This window comes from Leuciscus leuciscus, assembly GCF_965113295.1.
Source record: "Leuciscus leuciscus genome assembly, chromosome: 17".
Lineage (NCBI taxonomy): Eukaryota > Metazoa > Chordata > Actinopteri > Cypriniformes > Leuciscidae > Leuciscus > Leuciscus leuciscus.
Window position 1 is genome coordinate 4,798,143 of NC_138741.1, and position 19,662 is coordinate 4,817,804.

The window sequence follows — 19,662 nt, forward strand, 5'->3', positions numbered from 1 at the left end:
GTTGGGTAATTATATTGTATATAATTTGCGGGCATCGGGGAGCAGCTGTTAATATGCGTGGTATTAAAATTGCTTTTGAATTCGTGAACACTGTGTTTAGGGAGCGGCGGTACTGACTGCACATTAGAGATAAGATATTTGTCAATGACAGTCAGGATCTGTTGCGCACCAAATCGTCCTGTCAGTTATCGCTCCTTACTCTCGTCACATGAGAAGTCAGATCGATGTAATCGAAAACCACAGCAACCCTAACCATGTCCCTTATTGGGCACCGTAGAATGCGTTATTCATTTTCCGTACCTTTCCGAATAAGATATTCAGCTTCGGACACATCCCTACTCCCAACATCCTTTCTCAATGGATATCTTGTTTTACTCTTGAAATTATGAAAGTAATATGGCTTGTGACTTCCGTTTCATGTTGATTTTAAGTTTGTATGGCATTTGTATATGTGCTAAACTGGGATTCGTAGCTGGACGACGGTATTGTAAAGCCTACATTTTGATCGCCCTTGAAGACCAAGGGTTGAAATAAATGACTTAACTACAAAATCACAAATTAACACCAAGAAACTTTTTTTTTTTTTTTTACAAGATCTAGAGATGTTCAAAGTACGGTGATCACGCCGGTGACTACTCATTGCCAAAGACTGTTATTCCTGTACCAGTGGACACATGTCCTGATCTCAGCTTGACCCTATGGCTTACACTAATAAATACAATTACGGTGGTTGGAGTGCGGCCTTCTGCCAGAAACGTCTTTGAGACTGCTGGGTTGCTGACAGAAGCTGTGTGTGTGTGTAAGTGTCCGAGTGTGTCATGTTTGAGTAGATTTAGTAGACCAGAAGTTCCTCGTGGGAGTTTTTCTGCAGACACAAGCCAGAAGAAAAATTACACATGATGCCCTTTCACACGATGAGCATCAGGGCTTAAATGCACCTCTCCACACAAGTATCATGCACAGCTTCGACCTCCACATGAAAAGCATTGCAGAAAAGTCCAAAAAAGGACGATTTTACTATGTATTAATTTGCATACGACATGCAATGTGTATAATATAATAACTAACCACTAAATGTCTTACCATGCCTTTAATATTGCATGTTGATTTTGAACTTTGAGCTTTGTGTTTGGGTAGCCTACATCAACAATGAACCTATAACCCTGAAGATAGAGTCATCCAGAAGTCTCCTTTATGCATGAACGCATGCACGCACACCCACACACAAACACACACACACACATATTCTTGTACATCTATCTTTATGAGGACATTAATTGACACAATGCAATCTCTAGCCCTTACCCATCACAACTTAGTACCAAACCCGAACCCTGACCCTAAACCGACCCTTAACCTCATTATAACCTTATCCCTAAAACCAAGTCTTGACCCTCAAACAGGCCTTTAAAGGGGTCTCAGAAAGTGAGGACCAGCCAAAATGTCCTCACTTTACTCTCTTTTTCCTCATTCCAATGGTCTAAAACTCAAACTGGTCCTCACAAAGATAGTTGTACAAGTACACACACACACACACACACACACACACACACGGTATGTTTGTTTGAGTGTTGAAACCCTGTTTATTGTGTGTCTTTCCTGTGTTTGAATTTAATAGTGTGTCGTTGCCTTTTGCTTGATCCCACTTTTGATGGGTTTGTTCTTGTGCACTGGTGTAGAAATTGAAAAACACAGCTGTCAGTGTGTGACTGTTTTTGCTTTTCTTTGTGTGATCTTAAATTGACCGCAGAGGACTTAGCCTAAACACTCCCATGGTTAGCAGACTGCTCCACGTTACAAACCTGCCTTTGCTAGTCTTGGACGACTCTGTTGTAAAGCGCATCAGATTCAATTTAGAACTTTGTTTTATGTTTACACGCTAGTGTCAGTTGTGCAGGTTTAATGTAAAATGCCATGAAACTTATGTAAGGGCAGTTGGCTGGATTCACACACTCACCTAAATCCTACCGCCAAACCATGAACAGTTTGTGAAATGTTTGTGTTTCTATAAGCCAGGAGGGAAAATACTGGAAATTCTAGCCCAATGTCATTTACATGTTGTTGGCCAAGCACTTAATCTAGCAGGCGCAGCCAGTCTACAGAAAGTTGGATACTCGTAATGTTTTTAGTCAGCATGAGGAAAAAAAAAAAGTATTTGGCGATATCAAGAATAAGCCAAGAGGTTAGCTAAAGACAGAAATACAAATGTACTTTGGCTATTTGGGCTGCGTTAGATTTTACAGGCCTTTGACGTAATTGGCAGCTCACTGTAGGTCTGCTATTAAAGGGATACTCCACTTTTTGGGGGGAAATAGGCTCATTTTACAACTCCCCCAGAGTTAAACAGTTGAGTTTTACCGTTTTCGAATCCATTCAGCCGATCTCCGGGTCTGGCGGTACCACTTTTAGCATAGCTTAGCATATCTACATCGTGTACTAAGATCGACGGAAAATGAAAATTTGCGATTTTCTAGGCTGATATGGCTAGGAACTATACTCTCATTCCTGCGTAATAATCAAGAAACTTTGCTGCCGTACCATGAGTCCAGCAGGCGTAATGATATGACGCAGCGCCTGGAAATAGTCGACCCTATAGTCTACCGAGCTGGGGACTATTTTCAGTCTACTTTTTTGAGAGAGATGCTAATGGTCCTGTCCGATTCAATGATCTATGCTAAGCTATGCTAAAAGTGGTACCGCCAGACCCGGAGATCGGCTGAATGGATTCGAAAACGGTAAAACTCAACTGTTTAACTCTGGGGGAGCTGTAAAATGAGCCTATTACCCCAAAAAGTGGAGTATCCCTTTAAGCACGCGTGTCATTGTAATTAGGGATTAGTATAATCGTCTCATTGTTTCCTTCTGTTATTTTTCTAATTGCAACAACTTCTTTTTTTAACACTGATAGGTCTGCAGTTTTGTAAATGTGAAACTCGCAGGGTTGTGGCTGGTAGTGATTAGGCACTTTCTGCTGGACATTGTTAGCGAGTTGGTCTGCATTCAGCTGTGCTTGGTCATAAATATCATCAGTGAATGCTGAGACCTGTGAAACCCTCGCTAAGTGTTAGAGCTGAAAGCACACACAGCACGCACACATCTGCTTGTTTGAGAATCTTACCAGAAGATAATATATCTGTTAAAGATTAATGAAATGAAAATTCTGTCATTTACTCTTAAAAAAAGGTGTTCTTCTATTTTTTTTTATTTTTTTTTGAGAAATGTCAGTGTTTTTTTGTTTTGTTTTTTTTGTCCATACATTGGAAGTCCGTGGTACCCAGAATTATTCAAAAGATCTACTAAAGTTATAGGTTTTGGAATGACATGAGGTTGGGTGAATTATTGATTTTCATTTTTAGGTGGACTATCTCTTTAATAGCTTGTGAATCAATTGAGGACGAGCAGAAATCTCTCAGATGGCATTGAACACAATGGAGGCATTTTTCTGCTCTAAAAACATTTACTCAAAAATATTCAGTAGCTGATTCTCTTTTATGTAATATTAATATTAAATAATATGCAATATTATAAATAGTGGATTTCAAGACTTAATACATTAAAAACGGTCAAAGGTGCATAGATAGTGAGCTATATTATTTTCAGTAGATTTTTAAACATTCGCATGTTTGCTTATATTTCCCAGAACCCATGTTTTTTTTGTTTTGTTTTTTTTTACAATTCCCATTCATCTTTTTAAGGTCATGATGACGTTGTATTAATTTATGTATGAAGTTATGTACATTTTTTATTTTTTTTATTTTTTATTTAAAAACAAATGTAATCTGGTCTCTGGTGTAGAATGTGAAATCATAGAAGTACATTTTTTAATTTTATTTCCATCTGAAATGTTTCGATTGATTCAAGAGACTGTAGTATTTGCATGCATATATAAGTGTATGGAAGGAGCAGGGTGGCATGTTCCAGTGGCCACACTTAGTCCTTTGCTATCTGTGGAACACACATGATCTGCAACACACACACACACACACACACACACACACACACACACACACACACACACACACACACACACACACACACACACACACACACACACACACACACACACAGACACCAAGACTGGCCATGATTACAGGACTAACCACCATCCTAAACTGTTGAGCAGATGGCGTAGCCAGAACTCGTGGCTGTGACACACGTGTTGACGCCCAGCATGCAACTCTCACCTACCGCCCACTACACAGCATACTGACATCACAGACACCATTACACTCTGAGAAGGGACTCTCTCTGAGGGAAAGTGGTTTAGGACTTCATTAATCCATTGATTTAGCCATCAACATTAGGAGATTTTCATGGTTTTTACTCTTTTGCCGCATAATGAGAGATCTGGGCCCTGTCCCAAATGACGCACTTGATAGAACACTTTTACATCTCTGTAGGGTTTCCAGTTTGTCAATTTGTCTTATTCAGAAGGGGACCAACTTTAATGCCGCAGTGCATTTTTTTGTGACTGAAAGGGATTACTTAAAATTTCACCCAAAAATTAATATTTAAAAATGATTTACTTCCAAACCTGTATGCATTTCTTTATTCTGCTGAACACAAAAGAAGATATTTTGAAGAATATGGGGTAACCAAACAGTTGATGGACCCCTTTAACTTCCATAGCATGGAAATATATATATATATATAGTCAATGGAGCCCATCAAATGTTTGGTTACCGACATTTTTCAAAACATATACTTTTGACGACTTCTTATCATCTTATCAACTTTTTAATAACAGAATTGTTTCTACTTCAGCTTGAATGAAAATAAACTGTAATAACTTGTTTTCATGACAGATTTATTAAAACATTTGTTAAGTAATGAAGACATAAGGAGATTTAAAAAAATAACACTGGATGGATTTTTATCATTTTATGATGGTTGTGTACAGGCACTGCCAACACACATTTCAGTTCAATCAACTTGTAAAAGTGCATGTACCATTATATGAACCCTTTAAGTTTCCAATTGACTGAAAATATAAATATGTTGTTAATATATGTTGTTAATATGTAGTGTGGTACATTGCGAACAAAGGTCAGATATTATATTGCGTAAAAGTCTAGTCTAAAAATGGCATAGCAACCTGTGCTTTAAAAAAATAAATGTAATCGAATCGAGGATTTGGAGAATCGTGACACCCCTAGTAGTAAAGGTCAACAGTAACCGATTACCACTCATTACAGGCCACTGCAAAATCAGGACCTATTGACGTGTTACAGGACACATGATGGATAGAGTTCAGAGCGCTGTGACATGTTACTGCGCTAATGTGTGCGTTTGTTTCGTCTGTTTTAGGACATACGCTGCCCTCATAAAGACGTTAAGACTGTCACATGATTAAACTTTGAGCATTATCACACTAACAACTCACTTGTGTGCCAACAGCTTTCTGAGCTGATATCATATTCACACACACCCTCTCCAAAGCCTGTAATCCATGACAGTCATCACTGACCCTAATCTACCCCACACATTCAGCCAATGCTAATCCAGCAGGCCGTGACAGCAGTGACACCTCCCCGTCTCTCTCATTCCCACAGTGCTTTGCAGGATGGCACTGTAGACCTGAGGCTACAGGGCAGCTGATTATGTTACATATACAAACACATTGACAACCCTATAATTTACGAGCTCAAACAAGGCTGGAGGACACAGAGAGTGAACCATAAGCTATGCAAACAGATGTACCTGCAAGAGCAGTGCATTGTAGTCAGCATCAAACCCGCATGCAAATGCGTATGTTAATAATGCAAATGGGTTGTGCTTTTTTATGTCGTGAGGAAATGTCTGGGACGGGTTTAATGGATACCAACAACACTTTTATATTATACTTACCATTTTAAATCCTAGACTTCCTTACATTAAGGGATTACTGAATTCAAAAGGCCTGTTCACACCAAGAACAATAACTAAAGATAACTATAATATTACTATAATGAGAACTAGTGTTAGCGTCCACGCCAGCGCACAATATCGCTCTGGCTGCGGGTCTGTTACCTGCCGTTTTAAATGCTCGAGCTCTGAAAGCAGGATGGACTCTGATTGGCTGTCAATGTTTTCATCGTTCATCAGCTGGAAAAAAAATCATTCTGAAATTGATTCCAATGATATTGTTTCTCTGGTATCTTTATAGTTGTGGTGTGGACGCTGCTATTCTTTTATATTCAGAATGATCTTTAAAACTATATCTTTGTGGTTATCGTTATAGTTCTAGTGTCACGGTTTGGGGTTGAGGAGATGAGGCGAGGAAAAAATAAAACAAAATACAAACAAAACTACCCTAAGGGGGATGACTTGACTTGAGGAACACACAAGGGTAAACATATGACAACGAACCAGCACAGGACTACAAACACAGGGAGAATAAATAGGGAGAACCAACAAAGCAGGTAACGAGGAAAGACAGGTGGGACAAATTAATCAATAATCGGGTAACAAGGTGGGTGGGGCAAGACAATCGACAGGAGAGCACATGGCACAAGGAAACACATTACAAACCATGTGCTCACACCAAACATGACAAAAAACAGAAGCACATGGCCAGTAAAACAAATCACACGCCATGTGCTCACACAAAACGAGACATGAACAGCAGCCAATGAGAACACTCATACGCCACGTGTTCACACAAAACATGACAACATGAAAGCACACAGCTAGTGAAAAACACAAGACAAGTACAAGACAAAACATGACATGAAAGCATGCGGCCGATGAAAACATGAACCGCATGAACACAGAACACGACAACAGATGCAGACAGGAGAGCTCGAAACCGCACGCTCACACGACAAGACAGAGCGCACGAGAATGAGCGAAAGCTCAACAGAGGACAAACACGCAGAGGAGCATGAATGTCCGAATCCCGACACGGAACCGAAACCAAACTAGACAGATGTGCCGGGATCCAAACACCACTCCTCGCACATGTAACAAGGCATACAGACAAAGCCAGTCAGAGCTCTGTCACAGAACCAAGAAATACACTAGACAGAAGTGACAGAACACTGACTCGAGTCCTTGGTGTGAACGCGCCTGAAGCCAGGGAAAATATTCCTTATGGGAAGTTTCCACCCTAAATTCATTACAATTAATGATGCTAATATTTCTTCAAAGCATTTTTTACATACTTATTATTAGAATAAAGTTGATAATCCCTAACAAAAAGTAGTTTACTTTTGGTTTGTTTTTTTGGACATTGTACCATAGTAATATTATGGTATTATCTTTGAAGTATATCATTAAATACCATGGTGTGACCATCTGATACCATCACTGCCATGATGCTTATTTTGTAACGGTTTGTCCTTTCCCGAGAATCCCGAATTGCACTTCATATTGGTGAAAATGATGTATTCCCCAAGATGAAGGAAAGGTGTAATCCATGTGTAAGCAAATCAGTTCAGGTCCACTGCTTAAGACATGCAAATACAGAGGGAATGGGCTGGGCGATAAACCATCAACCGTGTGATTCACACCTGCATGAGTACAGCTCCCCTGCAGAAAGTCATGCAGTCAGTGCTGTCTATGTTGGTTTGATTTAACCCTATGATTATGTTTCAACAGAAAGAACTGCTACAAATGCATGCTAACTGACCTCAAGCAAAACTGCGGCCCTGCGCTGTGGCGCTCTTATCGTTTACAGTTACACAGAGAAACACTGAAGCACATCCACATTCCTGTCGCTCACCTGCCCGACTAAATTTGTATGTCAGTTATTCAGATGAATAATCAGTTTCTGAATGAATGTGCTGCCTGTTGAATTTAAGTTATGCAATTCAGTCATGCTATGACAAAGTTGAATAGTAACCATGATAGAAAATGGTTGTATTCTTTCCTATTCAAATTTATACTTTCAGCTCGCTTTACATCCATACATCTGGAAAATAGCATAGTTATTGATAGAAACAGCTAATATATCTTTGAGGATATTAAAATACTGTAGTCAATATACACACAGGTGCTTGTTTTACTCACATTTGTTAGTCACTTTCAATAAAAACATCTTTGAAATGAGGAAATATTTGACTCCACATCAGTCGAAATCTGTATTTGCACCAAGTTATTATAACTTGGTGAAAGCGATGTTGGTAGCACTTTATTTTACAGACCCGTTCCGCATGTACATACTATGTACTTATTATGGCAATTTCAATAACTAGGTACTAACCCTGAACCTACCCCTAAACATAACCTTAAAGGGGGGGTGAAACACTCAGTTTCAGTCAATCTCATGTTAATCTTGAGTACCTATTGAGTAGTATTGCATCCTTCATATCTCCAAAAAGTCTTTAGTTTTATTATATTTATAAAAGAAAGATAGGCTGTACCGAGTCTTTCCAGAAAAAACTGAGCGGCTGGAGGCGTGCCGTGTGGGCGGAGCTAAAGAATCACGAGTGTGAGTCACACACACACCATACATCGCATGCTCCATATTTACATAAACTATACGTGATCATGTTGTTTACTTGCTGTGCTTACGCGCCGATAGCTAACAACACACAGACATTTGAAGCAGTTTTACTCACCGCCTGCGGTTCCAACGCACGACCATGAACCTTTATCGTTGGGACTGCTCCATCCTTAAGCATTAGACTATCTGCAAATCCGGCATCGAACTGGGCCTCGTTTATAAAACAATCATCGTCGAAATGCAGGGAACAACCAAGAACACTTGCAAAACTCCATTGATGACTTCCCTAAAGCCGAGCACAGCGCTTTGATGGGCGTACTGCTTTCGCTCTCTCGCTCTGGTCGACGGGTGCGCGTGCGCCCTTCCGGGAGAAGTGCCCTTAGGACCCGTATAAGGAAATTCCGCCCCATCTGACGTCACACACGCCCTTACTCGAAAAAAAAACTTTCCGAAACTTGTGACAAACCGGAAATAATTATTTTTGCCACAGAAATACTCCATCAAACGTACAACTTAATTTTTTTAACTTTGTCCATGTTTAGCATGGGAATCCAACTCTTTAACAGTGTAAAAAACTCAGTATGCATGAAATAGCATTTCACCCCCCCTTTAACCCATGTAGTTACCTTATATTACCAGTACTTTCTTGGGTTAAGTACTGTCTGGAAGTACAGTACGTTTGTTAATTTGTTGGTGCATCTTTCTTGCCTAGCACGATAAAAGTCACTAACAATATGTCGTATTACCATGTAACACTATCACTGTGCCATGGTATTGCCCATGGCGCTTTTATTTTAAGAGACACAGTTTCTCTTGTTTTTATATTAAAGGTCTGTAATGCTTTAATCTGAGAGCGTTTCATTGAAACCTACTTCTTTTGTAACTGAAATTGAAAAGCATACTGTGAATAGCATTTAAAGGTTTTCAAAAACATACTGTCATAGTATGAGAAAAATGTTGATGGCTATTTTCAAAGACAGTGGTATGTGAGCACTGCTTTGAACCACTTTTTACTAAGTGAAAGGGAAGATACTGCCTAAACAATTATTTGAGGAAAAAACAGGCTGTGCTTTCATTTCGGTCCAAAACCATAGTGAATAGCTTGATGGGTAATTTGACCCTGATGCTGATGATTTTGACAATAGCTCTTGTCAACATATCTTCACTTAAACACATGCCTGGAATAATCTCATGTGAAGATGTTGTCATCCCATCTGGGGATGGTTTCCTGGGTAACAGGCCTCATGCTGTGCTGCCGAATTTAGTCCAGTCACTCAGCAGTATGTGTGTTTGTGCGTAGGGTTCCAGTACTAGCCAAAATAATAAGTCAATCGTCTTTTACCATACAATACATTATCTCTATGCCAACAATGAACATAAGAGTTTGAACAGACCGGCATTAACATATACAGCAATTGGCCCAAACTTTATGACCACCTCCCTATTGGTCCTTCGCTTGCTGCCAAAACGGCGCCGACCCGCCAAGGCACAGACTATACAAGTCTTCTGAAGGTTTCCTGTGGGATCTGGCACCAAGACGTAAGCTGCAGATCCTTTAAGTCCTGTAGGTTGTGAGTTTGAGCCGCCGTGGACCGAACTTGTTGGTCCAGCACATCCCACAGATGCTCAATTAGATTGAGATCTGGGGAGTTTGGAGGCCAGAGCAACACCTTGAACTCTTAATTATTTTCCTTAAACCATTCTTGAATAATGTGTGCATTGTGACAGGGTGATTATCCTGCTGAAAGAGGACACTTCCGACTGTGAACACCATTGTCATCGCTGTACCTGGTCTGAAACAAAATGTTTAGGTAGTAGGTGGCACGTGTCAAATTTACATCCACATGAATGGCCGGACCCAGGGTTTCCCAGAAGAACATTGTCCAGAGCTTCACACTCCCTCCACAGGCTTGTTGTCGTTCCACAGCGCATCACTTCCCCAGGAAAACGGTGCACACATTTACGGCTGTCCACGTGATGTAAAAGAAAATGGGACTTGTGTGATCAGACGACCTTTGACTGCTCCAAGGTCCAGTTCTGATGCTCGTGTGCCCATTGTAGGTGGTTTTGACGGTGGACAGGGGTCATTAGGCACTCTGATTGGTCTCCATACGCAGCAGAGTGCACATTCCTTCCATAACCATCATTCAAATTTTGTGTGACTTGTGCCACAGTAGACCTTCTGTTGGCTCAGACTAGACAGCCTTTGTTGTCCTTGTGCGTCAATGAGCCTTGGGCGCTCAACACCCGTTTCAGAGATACTCTGATCCAGTCGCCTCGCCACAACAATTTGGCCCTTGTCAAAATCACTCAGATCTTTATTCCTGCCCATTTCTCCTGCATCCAACATGTTGATTATGAGAACTGATTGACTAATCTACACAGAGCTTAAGATGTGTCCTTGTTAGGAGATTTTTACTTCACCCTTGACCAGTCATAATGTTTTGGCCAATCAGTGTACACAGAGCCTGTTTTTCCTGTTGTGTACTACTCCTTTTTTCAGCAGCTTTTGTGTCTGGAGAGCTTTTCAGTGCAGGCAAAGAACCATGCAGAAGTCAACTTAGTATCAGTGGTGTTTTCTCTCAACCCTGAAGTGAGTTCGAACAAGGCTGGATGTATAATGACACTGGGGGTCTATTGATTGGCTGTCACCATTAAGTCAAGGTCACTTGCCAGCATGTTGTTCAGGGCTTGAAGCGCTGGCATTGTTTCACCCTCTGCCTACTTGAGAGAGCTATGATACATAGGGCCGGTGTGTACAGTAAAGGCACACGCTGTAACTTTTAGTTCCTAGTCATAGGAACCATGCTTTATTGGCATGGTAAAACAGCTTTACATAACCAAGCCATTAATTAACACTTTTACTGTACCATCAGTCGATCAATATCACAAAGTAAACGCTGTCAGAGTGACTCAAGAGCACAATGTCAAGGTTTATTTTTCCAATATTTACAGGTTGAATGTAAGTCATACCTAATATAAATGTATACATTTGTACTTAATTACATTCAAATAAAAAAAACAGGTTTGCTAATGCTATACGCAATGTTTATAAGCATTTCCGGTTGGCATTTTCTTTCCAGTGATTCCTCTTTTGTTGTCACAATACAGATATATTATGATCTTTCGCTTAATTGTTTCTCATTCATCATTTGGCTTTGGGATTTGGGCAGTTTCCTGCTATCATTGTAGAGCTATATATAAATAGTGTTGACAGTACGCACCTCAGGGTTAGTTTAAACTTGTTTGAGGGAATGGCATACCTTGTTTCCATCTCTTTTATCAATCATAGGCCCTTGAATTTGTAGTCCTAACCAAGTATACATTTTTGAAGGGGATTCAAATTGTGTTTTGCTGGAAACTTGTTTCCTAGCTAGGACAGTTTTATATTCTCAGCTAGTTCTCAGTTTTTATGTTGAATATCAATATTAGTGCACATTGAGCTCCAGTTTGTAAAGGATAGGTTCACCAAATTTTCAACCAGCTTTGTTTGTATTGTTTTCAATGCCGGTAAATTAACAATATGCACTCTTTCTCTGTGTTACTTGCTCCATATTTTCCTGTTTATTTGTCAGCAAAAGTTTTCGGATGACACCAACTGCATCATTTTGCATCACATGATAGACTTTTGACTGCTCAAGGTCTTTTAGTTAAAACTACAGATTAAACTACAGTCAGATCGACAAGGGGGTGGTGTCAAAATCAAAAGTGCATTATGGGTGTTTTTGGCAAAATGGAACCCAACAGCCCATTTTTTTCCTCTTTGTTTAATCTTTTTCACATTTCTACTGCATAACCACGTTTTTATAAAAGTCCATCTTGCCATCAATGAATTACCCCTTTAAAGATGCAGTAAGTGATTTCTGAGAAACATAGTTGATATTTAAAAATCATCCCAAACAAACACGCCCCTCCTTTCATTGCTCCGCCCCCAACATGCTGTGCTGTTACTAGAGCTAACATTACAACAGCATATCTTGGTTCCTCTGATATTTTCTCTTTTGTAATGTCTCTCAGCCATCTCTCTTTCTACAGTCTTTCTTCAAATCTCACTCTCTCTTCCATCATGAGAGGACACGCCCCCTACTGCTGATTGGCTACAAGTGTGTTATGGTGCTCTGTCCGATCCACTTTAAACAGTGTTTCTCATAAATCGCTTACTGCACCTTTAAGTATGATTATTACCCCTGAATCTTGTGTAACACCCCAGAATGAAACGTGTAATAGGAAGAAGTTTCCAAATACATTCGAATATTAACAGAAAATCGCCTGTCTTTGTACAGCCGGAGACACTGTCTGGCAGGGGTTCTGGTGGAGAGGAATGGTAATTTGTGGTGGCTTTGAGATTGGAGACAGACTGGATTTCAGCGAGTGGAAATGGCTCTTCTGGGGGCCCTGAGCTGCCGTGAGATCCTAGAGCCTGTGAGAAAGAGTGACACATTTGAGTCATTCAGTTTCTCTCACTGTTTGCTTAGTGAAAGGCGAAAGAGATGAGAAGAGAAGTGGGCTGTGTGTGTGTGTGTGTGTGTGTGTGTGTGTGTGTGTGTGTACTTGAGAACAGATGGCAGCTGGTTAGCTGGGCTTGGACAAGGTAATTACCATGCACTGTGTTACTTAACTCCTTACTGGTGCAATCTGTTGGGTTTTATCCCTGTTCCATACTTTCGTTCTATGATAGACTTCGAAACCGGTTTGCTCTTAAAATAATCTTGTCTAAATGAACCAACACACTTGGGACATAGCTTACGTTTCACAGCAATTGGTGTTGTGGTATTATTGGGTGTGCCTCTTGTTTTTACTTCTCTTAACCTCATGCTCTGTTTCTTCTTTTCACACTTTCGGATCTTTACTCAAACAAGGAAACAAGGAAATGCATACACTGAAGTTAAATTGAAATAGGTTTCATTTGGCAAGTGATTTACCACATATTCTAATCTGATCACACCTTCTCTTATCTCAGTTAAGGTGTAAATCTGTGAATCGTTGTAAATATTGCTCATACTTTGGGTTAGAGATTTGAACTGGATATTAAACACATCACACATTATTTGTGCCATGTGTGACATGAATCATGCAGATTATTGACTATTACATTTTTAAACAATCGGTCTTAAGATGTTCAGCAGGCAGATGACAAAATGGGCCAAAAGTCCCATAGACTTGCACATCTAGTGAACATATTATCATGGAGATTTGGGCTTTTATCACTGGGGCCACTTGCGACATGCAAGCAACCGCTGCACAACTTGCTAAAAACAACTCTGAATACCTTAGGAACCACATAGCAACGTCTGGCAACCACCCATAACACTCTTGCATAATGAAGGCAACTTTTGCATGGGTGATCGCCATGCACATTTTCATTAGGAGTTTCTTAGTAAATGGATAATCCCTTTGTTTAGGTTGCTTTGTTTGCAAGAAACATTCAGCACTTACAGCATAAGTTTATCCCTCCCTTCGGTATAGAAGGTTTCCTAAGAAGTTGCCCAAGTGTTAGTCACTGGTCTTGTTGTGATAGCAAATGATAAGCAATACTTGTATGCCAATACAGATGCATGAATAACCCTTTCCATTTGTTTGTGTGAGCTGTGGGACGTGACTGTCTGAGTTTACTTGTTTGTATCATGGGGATTCAGGTTTGTCTGACCTTTGCTTTGCTTTTGAAACAGATTTCCTACCATGGCAGTGAGGAAGGGGGGGAGAGCGAAGACTCAGAAGGCGAAAACCAAGAGTTGGCACAGATCGATAGAGGTGTGTATTTTTATTTTATTTAATTTTTTGACACGTGCATATGCCTATTGCATAGAGGGCTTCAACAACTAATTTATGAAATCAAATATGATACATAGAAAAATACATTTACTTAAGTTACTGTTATGTTCTTATAAATCAAGCTTTTCAATTTTGCTAAACTGTGTCTTGAACAGAGAACAGTATTTGTTGTTAAACATAAAATTACATTTTTAAATGAAACAAATTAAAACCCTATATTCAATGTAGGTTAACTATGCTATTTTGATATCTACAGTAATGGGATTACTGAAAAATGAAGTGTACACGTGACATTATGCATTATAGGAAAAGTAAAATGATCGCAGTAGATCATTACTATGTTCACAGTAGGGAATGTGTGTCTCCAGAACATTCTACACTTTCATACATTTGGTTCTGCTGCTTTCAAACTGTGAAAATTACTTTATTGAAATTTTCTGAAATGCATAACATATTCATAGCTGCCAACTCTCACGCATTCACCGTGAGACTCACGCAATTGACACTCTTCACACGCGCTCACGCCACACATCCATTTTCTCACGCACAGAAAAATCGCGAAGCAAAGAGGACACGGAGACCGACAGACTAGACAGAGCAGGTTACTTATGATATAAAAAAAATCTCAGCTCTCAGATTCTGTCACTTTTATTACGAAATTCAGACAATAAATACCGTTTTGGCGCTTGTAAATGTGACGCGACAGATCCCTAGCGGCACGTGAACCGATCATCTCTAGCTGATAGTAAATAACTTTAAACACGAATGAACACTGTTGAAAGATACAGTACAACTTACCGAAATGTATATTCCTCATACATAATATCGACCAATCAATCAAACAAAGGTGTCAATAAAACAGCTGGAGAACAATCATGTCACATAACATTTACCTCAGGAAAGCCATTTAATGACCATAATATAGGCTATAGCACGTTAGTTGCCTAGAAAAAAAGAGCTATAGAGAGTATTTGGCTAAATATGTGTACTATATTGCATATTTATTATATTTTTACTTATATCATTAAATAAAGTTGTTATTATAATAAAAAAAACGCATTATATTTCATTTGTGTTATTTTTTAACCTTAAATAATACTGCCAGCTGATAGGGCTCTCTGTATGTTTACAGCATTAGGTGAGTTGTTTTTTTCTTGAGAAAAATGAATGCCTATCTTGTGTAGCCTACCTAATATTTATCCAAATGAGTCAATATTAAATCAAATCACAATAACTGAATTGAATTGAAATAATAAAAAAGCGTAGCTTACCAGAAATTGAACCATGTAAACATTGTAACATGTTGTCGCTAAACCTAATAAAATTCAGTTTAGTTACTAAAATGTTTTGACAATCACAATACACTTATTGTGATGCAATAATTTTTTTTATTGAAAAAAAATAAAAAACATAAATCTTGTTTATGTCAACATAATCTTGTCAACATAAACCCCCCCCCCCCCCCCCCCCCCCAAAACATAAATCTCACTCCAAGCAAAACTCAAAAGTTGGCAGCTGTGCATATTTCATCTTGCACATTGAAGGAAAGTATCTGATAAATAGAATAATCAGAAAAAAATGGACAGATTAAACTATTATCAGAGTAGTTATTAGTTGAATCCTTAATAGTCTGTCACCTACATGCACTAGGTTAGAAACTCCAAACCATAAACTTTATCTGGAGTCTAAAATCTAAACAACATATATGCATTTTATTCACACCTTGCTTGTACTTCCTGTCATAACAGAAGCTAAGAGCGATGAGAAATGGTTTGGTGTGATCTAATATGGTGTGGTGTGAGGTAGTTTCCCATAAAGGGCCGTCAAATAATTTTCAGTGAGACGCAAACAGTGAAATATCACAATAGTTATATTTCTTATAAATTTTTTATTTTTTTTTATTTAGCAATAATACTAATAATATTTTATAGCCATATTGATTGCACTTACAAACAAGCACAGCAAACCTGGAATGCTTAATGGGATTGTCCCAGCTCAGGCTCATTTGAAAAACGCACCTGTGGCAAAATCTTTTCAAAACGCAAAATATGTTGCGTCGTGTACATTTCGCGACAGTGAAAATGTCCAGTGAGTGGCGCTAAAAGCGTGTCAAGTTTTTTTCCGGAACAGATGAAAGTGAATATGTTTCACTGCAGTTCTGAATTGAAATGTCCGCTAAAAGATTAATGCTCCATCACGTTTTAAAATAACATACACCTACACTAAACCCTAAACCTACCAGATAGTGTTAACAAAAGCAAATGCGATATAAAAATGTAATCGAAACCATGGCATTTTAGCTTGTTTTTGAACTTTGAGCTCTCACATATCGTGACTCATCTTTCATGGGTTCGTACCCGAGCTCTCCGCATCACAAGTACAATTCTGTACCAGCTGAGCTACTGAGCACGCTTAATAAGTGAGTAAAACTAAACATATGGAGCTGGTTAAGTGATGCAAACTCCAAAATATATTAGTTTACACATCATGTGCAAAGAGCCGTGTGAAAATGTCTTTATTAATCCATAATCTGCCTCTGTAATCATAATTGTGTTTGAAAACGATGAAAAGTGTTAGCTGTTTTACTGCCTCTAGTGTTTATTTCTTTTAGAAACTGCAGTGATATGTACGTATTGGTGTTCCACAGGAATTTTTTTTCAATGAGCCTGTGTTGGATTGTCCCTTTATTAAAGCTGCTCTAAGCGATGCTGGGTGTCGTCACTTCTTGTTGACGTTCGAAGTATTGTCAAACAAAACGGAGGCTAGCTCGACCCTCCCTCCTCCTCATCCCGTCCCCTCCCCCTCCCCCTCCCTTCCGTGCTTCCTGAAACAGTCATGAACCATTTAGAAAAAACAGACTGGATTTACCCCATATCCAGCAGAAACAGAGCCTCCTGAATGTCGGATTGGAAGCCCTTCTGCCGGCGGAGTTCTCGCCAGCTTTTGAACGCTTTTCCGATGTAAATTCGGGACTTCGCTTTTCTTCTCCTTTTCCCTCTTCTTTGTTATTTGTTCATCGGAACGTCGTCTCTTTGGTCGTGTGTCTGCCATATCAAAATTCTCAAGAATATACAATTTTAACGTTAGTCGTTGTTAGGACATCTCTCCTCTAGCTAACTTCCCCCGCCCCTCCTTCATGTGCACGCGAACTAACCCCCCAACCCCACCCCCAATTCATTCTTGTTGGTTATTGGGTGAAACACTGTTTGTTATGTTTCGTGGTCCAGGCTTGGGCCAGTTTGTTTTTCTTGCCGTTTGTGGAGTCTGGGCTGTCTACAGAGACCGCGTTTTTTTACAGTGTGTTCAGGGGACAGGCAGCTAGAGGATAGTGAGGATATGTTTGCTGGATGTGACAAAAAAAATTTTGGCCTAAAAAAACACGACATCTTTTAGAGCACCTTTAAGTGCGTTTTAAGCTTCTTAAAAAAAGAAAAAAAGAAAAAAAAAGGGGTTCTGCTGATTGATAACCTTCTGCTGTATTTCTTCCCTCTACAGAGCGCCGGCGGAATTGTGCCTTGACTCCTCTAGCCACCAGTCAACAGCACAACCAGGGCATTCTCTCTCCGGCTCACTTACGCCGTCTCCGTTTACTCCTGGACCCGACCCTGGACCGCCACAGTTCGGAAGAGGAGCTGGAGCGCATCGCAGGAGCCCCGGGGGCAGAGGGGGGCCGGAAGTGGCACAGACATGGAGACATGAGCAGCGCCTCTAGTGACGAGGAGGTGAAGGACCTGTGTGGGCCGAACGAACCGTCGACCGGGGCCCGCTTGAGCGCCACCTCTCCCAGTCCTGTCCTCTTCAGCTCCTCTCCTCCTCGAGCGCTCAAGCCTTCACACACGCCGGCCCGCCTCCCTGTCCGGCCCATCATTCTCAGCCACTTTGAACAACCTTCCATGCCTTACTGGCGCCACCGGCCCAATTACACAGGAGAACCTGGTCGCCCCAGCCTAGACCTGGAGAAAATGCAGCAGGTAAGAGACACTCAATTTGACTCAACATCTGGCTAAGATCGAACTTGGGTGGTTTTGCAAGGAAGGACATCAGCATCTATTGATAGTCCTATCCAACAACTCTAGTCTTAACCCTATGCTTAACATTCCCTTAAAACCAGAGGGAAATATGATGGGTGGATAAGAATGTAGAAGAAACCCCTAACCCTATGATCTAATTGATTGATATAGAGCTGTTGTTTCAGGACCAACTAGTATATACATCCAGGAAAGCATTATTAGCAAAATCACAGTCAACTAGAGCATGCTTTTTCCAAACAGTGTGTGTAGTAGTTAATAGCTAAAAGTTCCTAATATGAAATGAAAAGCCAGATTTTTTTTCTCAGTAACATCGCAATTCGATTGTTCCCCCCAAATCGTACAGCTTTATTTATCAGTGTCAGCACCCCTTAAGGAATTTACCTTTTTTGGGGTCTTTCTTCTTTTTTATCAATGTCTTCTGCTTTTTTAAAAGCCATTGTGCCCATGATCAGATGCACCATTGTATCACTGTATCAACGCAGTCTTTTTATTACTCAGCAATTTATACAGTGGCCCAAAAAAATATTTTGAAACTTAAATAACACTTAAAAACGTGTGAATATCATTGCACTAGAAACAAAATATTAGATCAAGTGGAATTTACTTGTGCGAGCTCACTTATCAAGCAAAACATTCACAAACGTTTAGGTTTTAAATGACAAAACAATGGATATTGTTTAATTAAGGCAAAAGTATTTGGAAACTTTCTGGTTCTCAAAACGTACGGGAAACTGTGGTTACTTTGCTAGGGCACCTGTGTCAACTTGAGGGGAACTGAACTGACTTTATATAGCCAGCAAAAAACCTTAGTCTCTGAAAAATAAAGTTACTATATTTCCCCCCAAAGAACCTCTTGAATACTTTTCTGGTGTAAAATCTCTTCGTTCCAGACCAACAGTCCTTGTCAACTCAGTGGCTGAATTTGAAAACAATGCAAGACAAATGCACAAAACTACACTTACTCAGACAAGTCCATGTGCTCCGGGGCTTTGTGCCCGCCACCTCCAGAGAGAAAGAGAGGATGACAGATGTCAGCCCCCCTCCCTCGCTCTGAACAAAAGCCTGATAGAGTGAATCTGTGAGTGAATGAAACGGCAAAGTGGGGAAAAAAAGTAGTTTTCAACCTAGTAGTTTTGTCTTCAGGTGTTCAAATAAACAGGCCAGATTGTGCCAGGTTAAAACAAAGGACATGTGGAGATGTAAAGAGCAAAAAGACGAGTACAGAGAGAGAAGAGGGCTGTGAGGACCATATGACTCTTGGAGTGCACTGTGTGTGCGCTCGGTCAAGTGGAATGGGAGGTGTTGATGGAAAAACAAAATGTGGGAGACTGCTAAAAGCTCATTTTGCTTCATCTCTTTTAAAGTGCCCCTATTTGCTATTTTAAAGGTTCCTATTTTATTTTGGAGGTCTCCTACAATAGTTTTACATGCATC

The 19,662-nt window shown here is 40.0% G+C and overlaps 1 protein-coding gene across 2 annotated transcripts in view; it reads left to right on the forward strand.

Annotated features, from left to right (window-relative positions):
- LOC309479678 (uncharacterized protein) overlaps positions 1-19,662 on the forward strand; it is a 44,756-nt gene that overhangs the window by 4,241 nt on the left and 20,853 nt on the right. For both annotated transcript variants that reach the window (XM_082143877.1, XM_082143878.1), the window contains 2 exons: positions 14,095-14,176; positions 17,693-18,168. In XM_082143877.1, the coding sequence (XP_082000003.1) occupies positions 14,095-14,176; positions 17,693-18,168 (558 nt within the window). The remainder of the gene's footprint in view (positions 1-14,094; positions 14,177-17,692; positions 18,169-19,662) is intronic.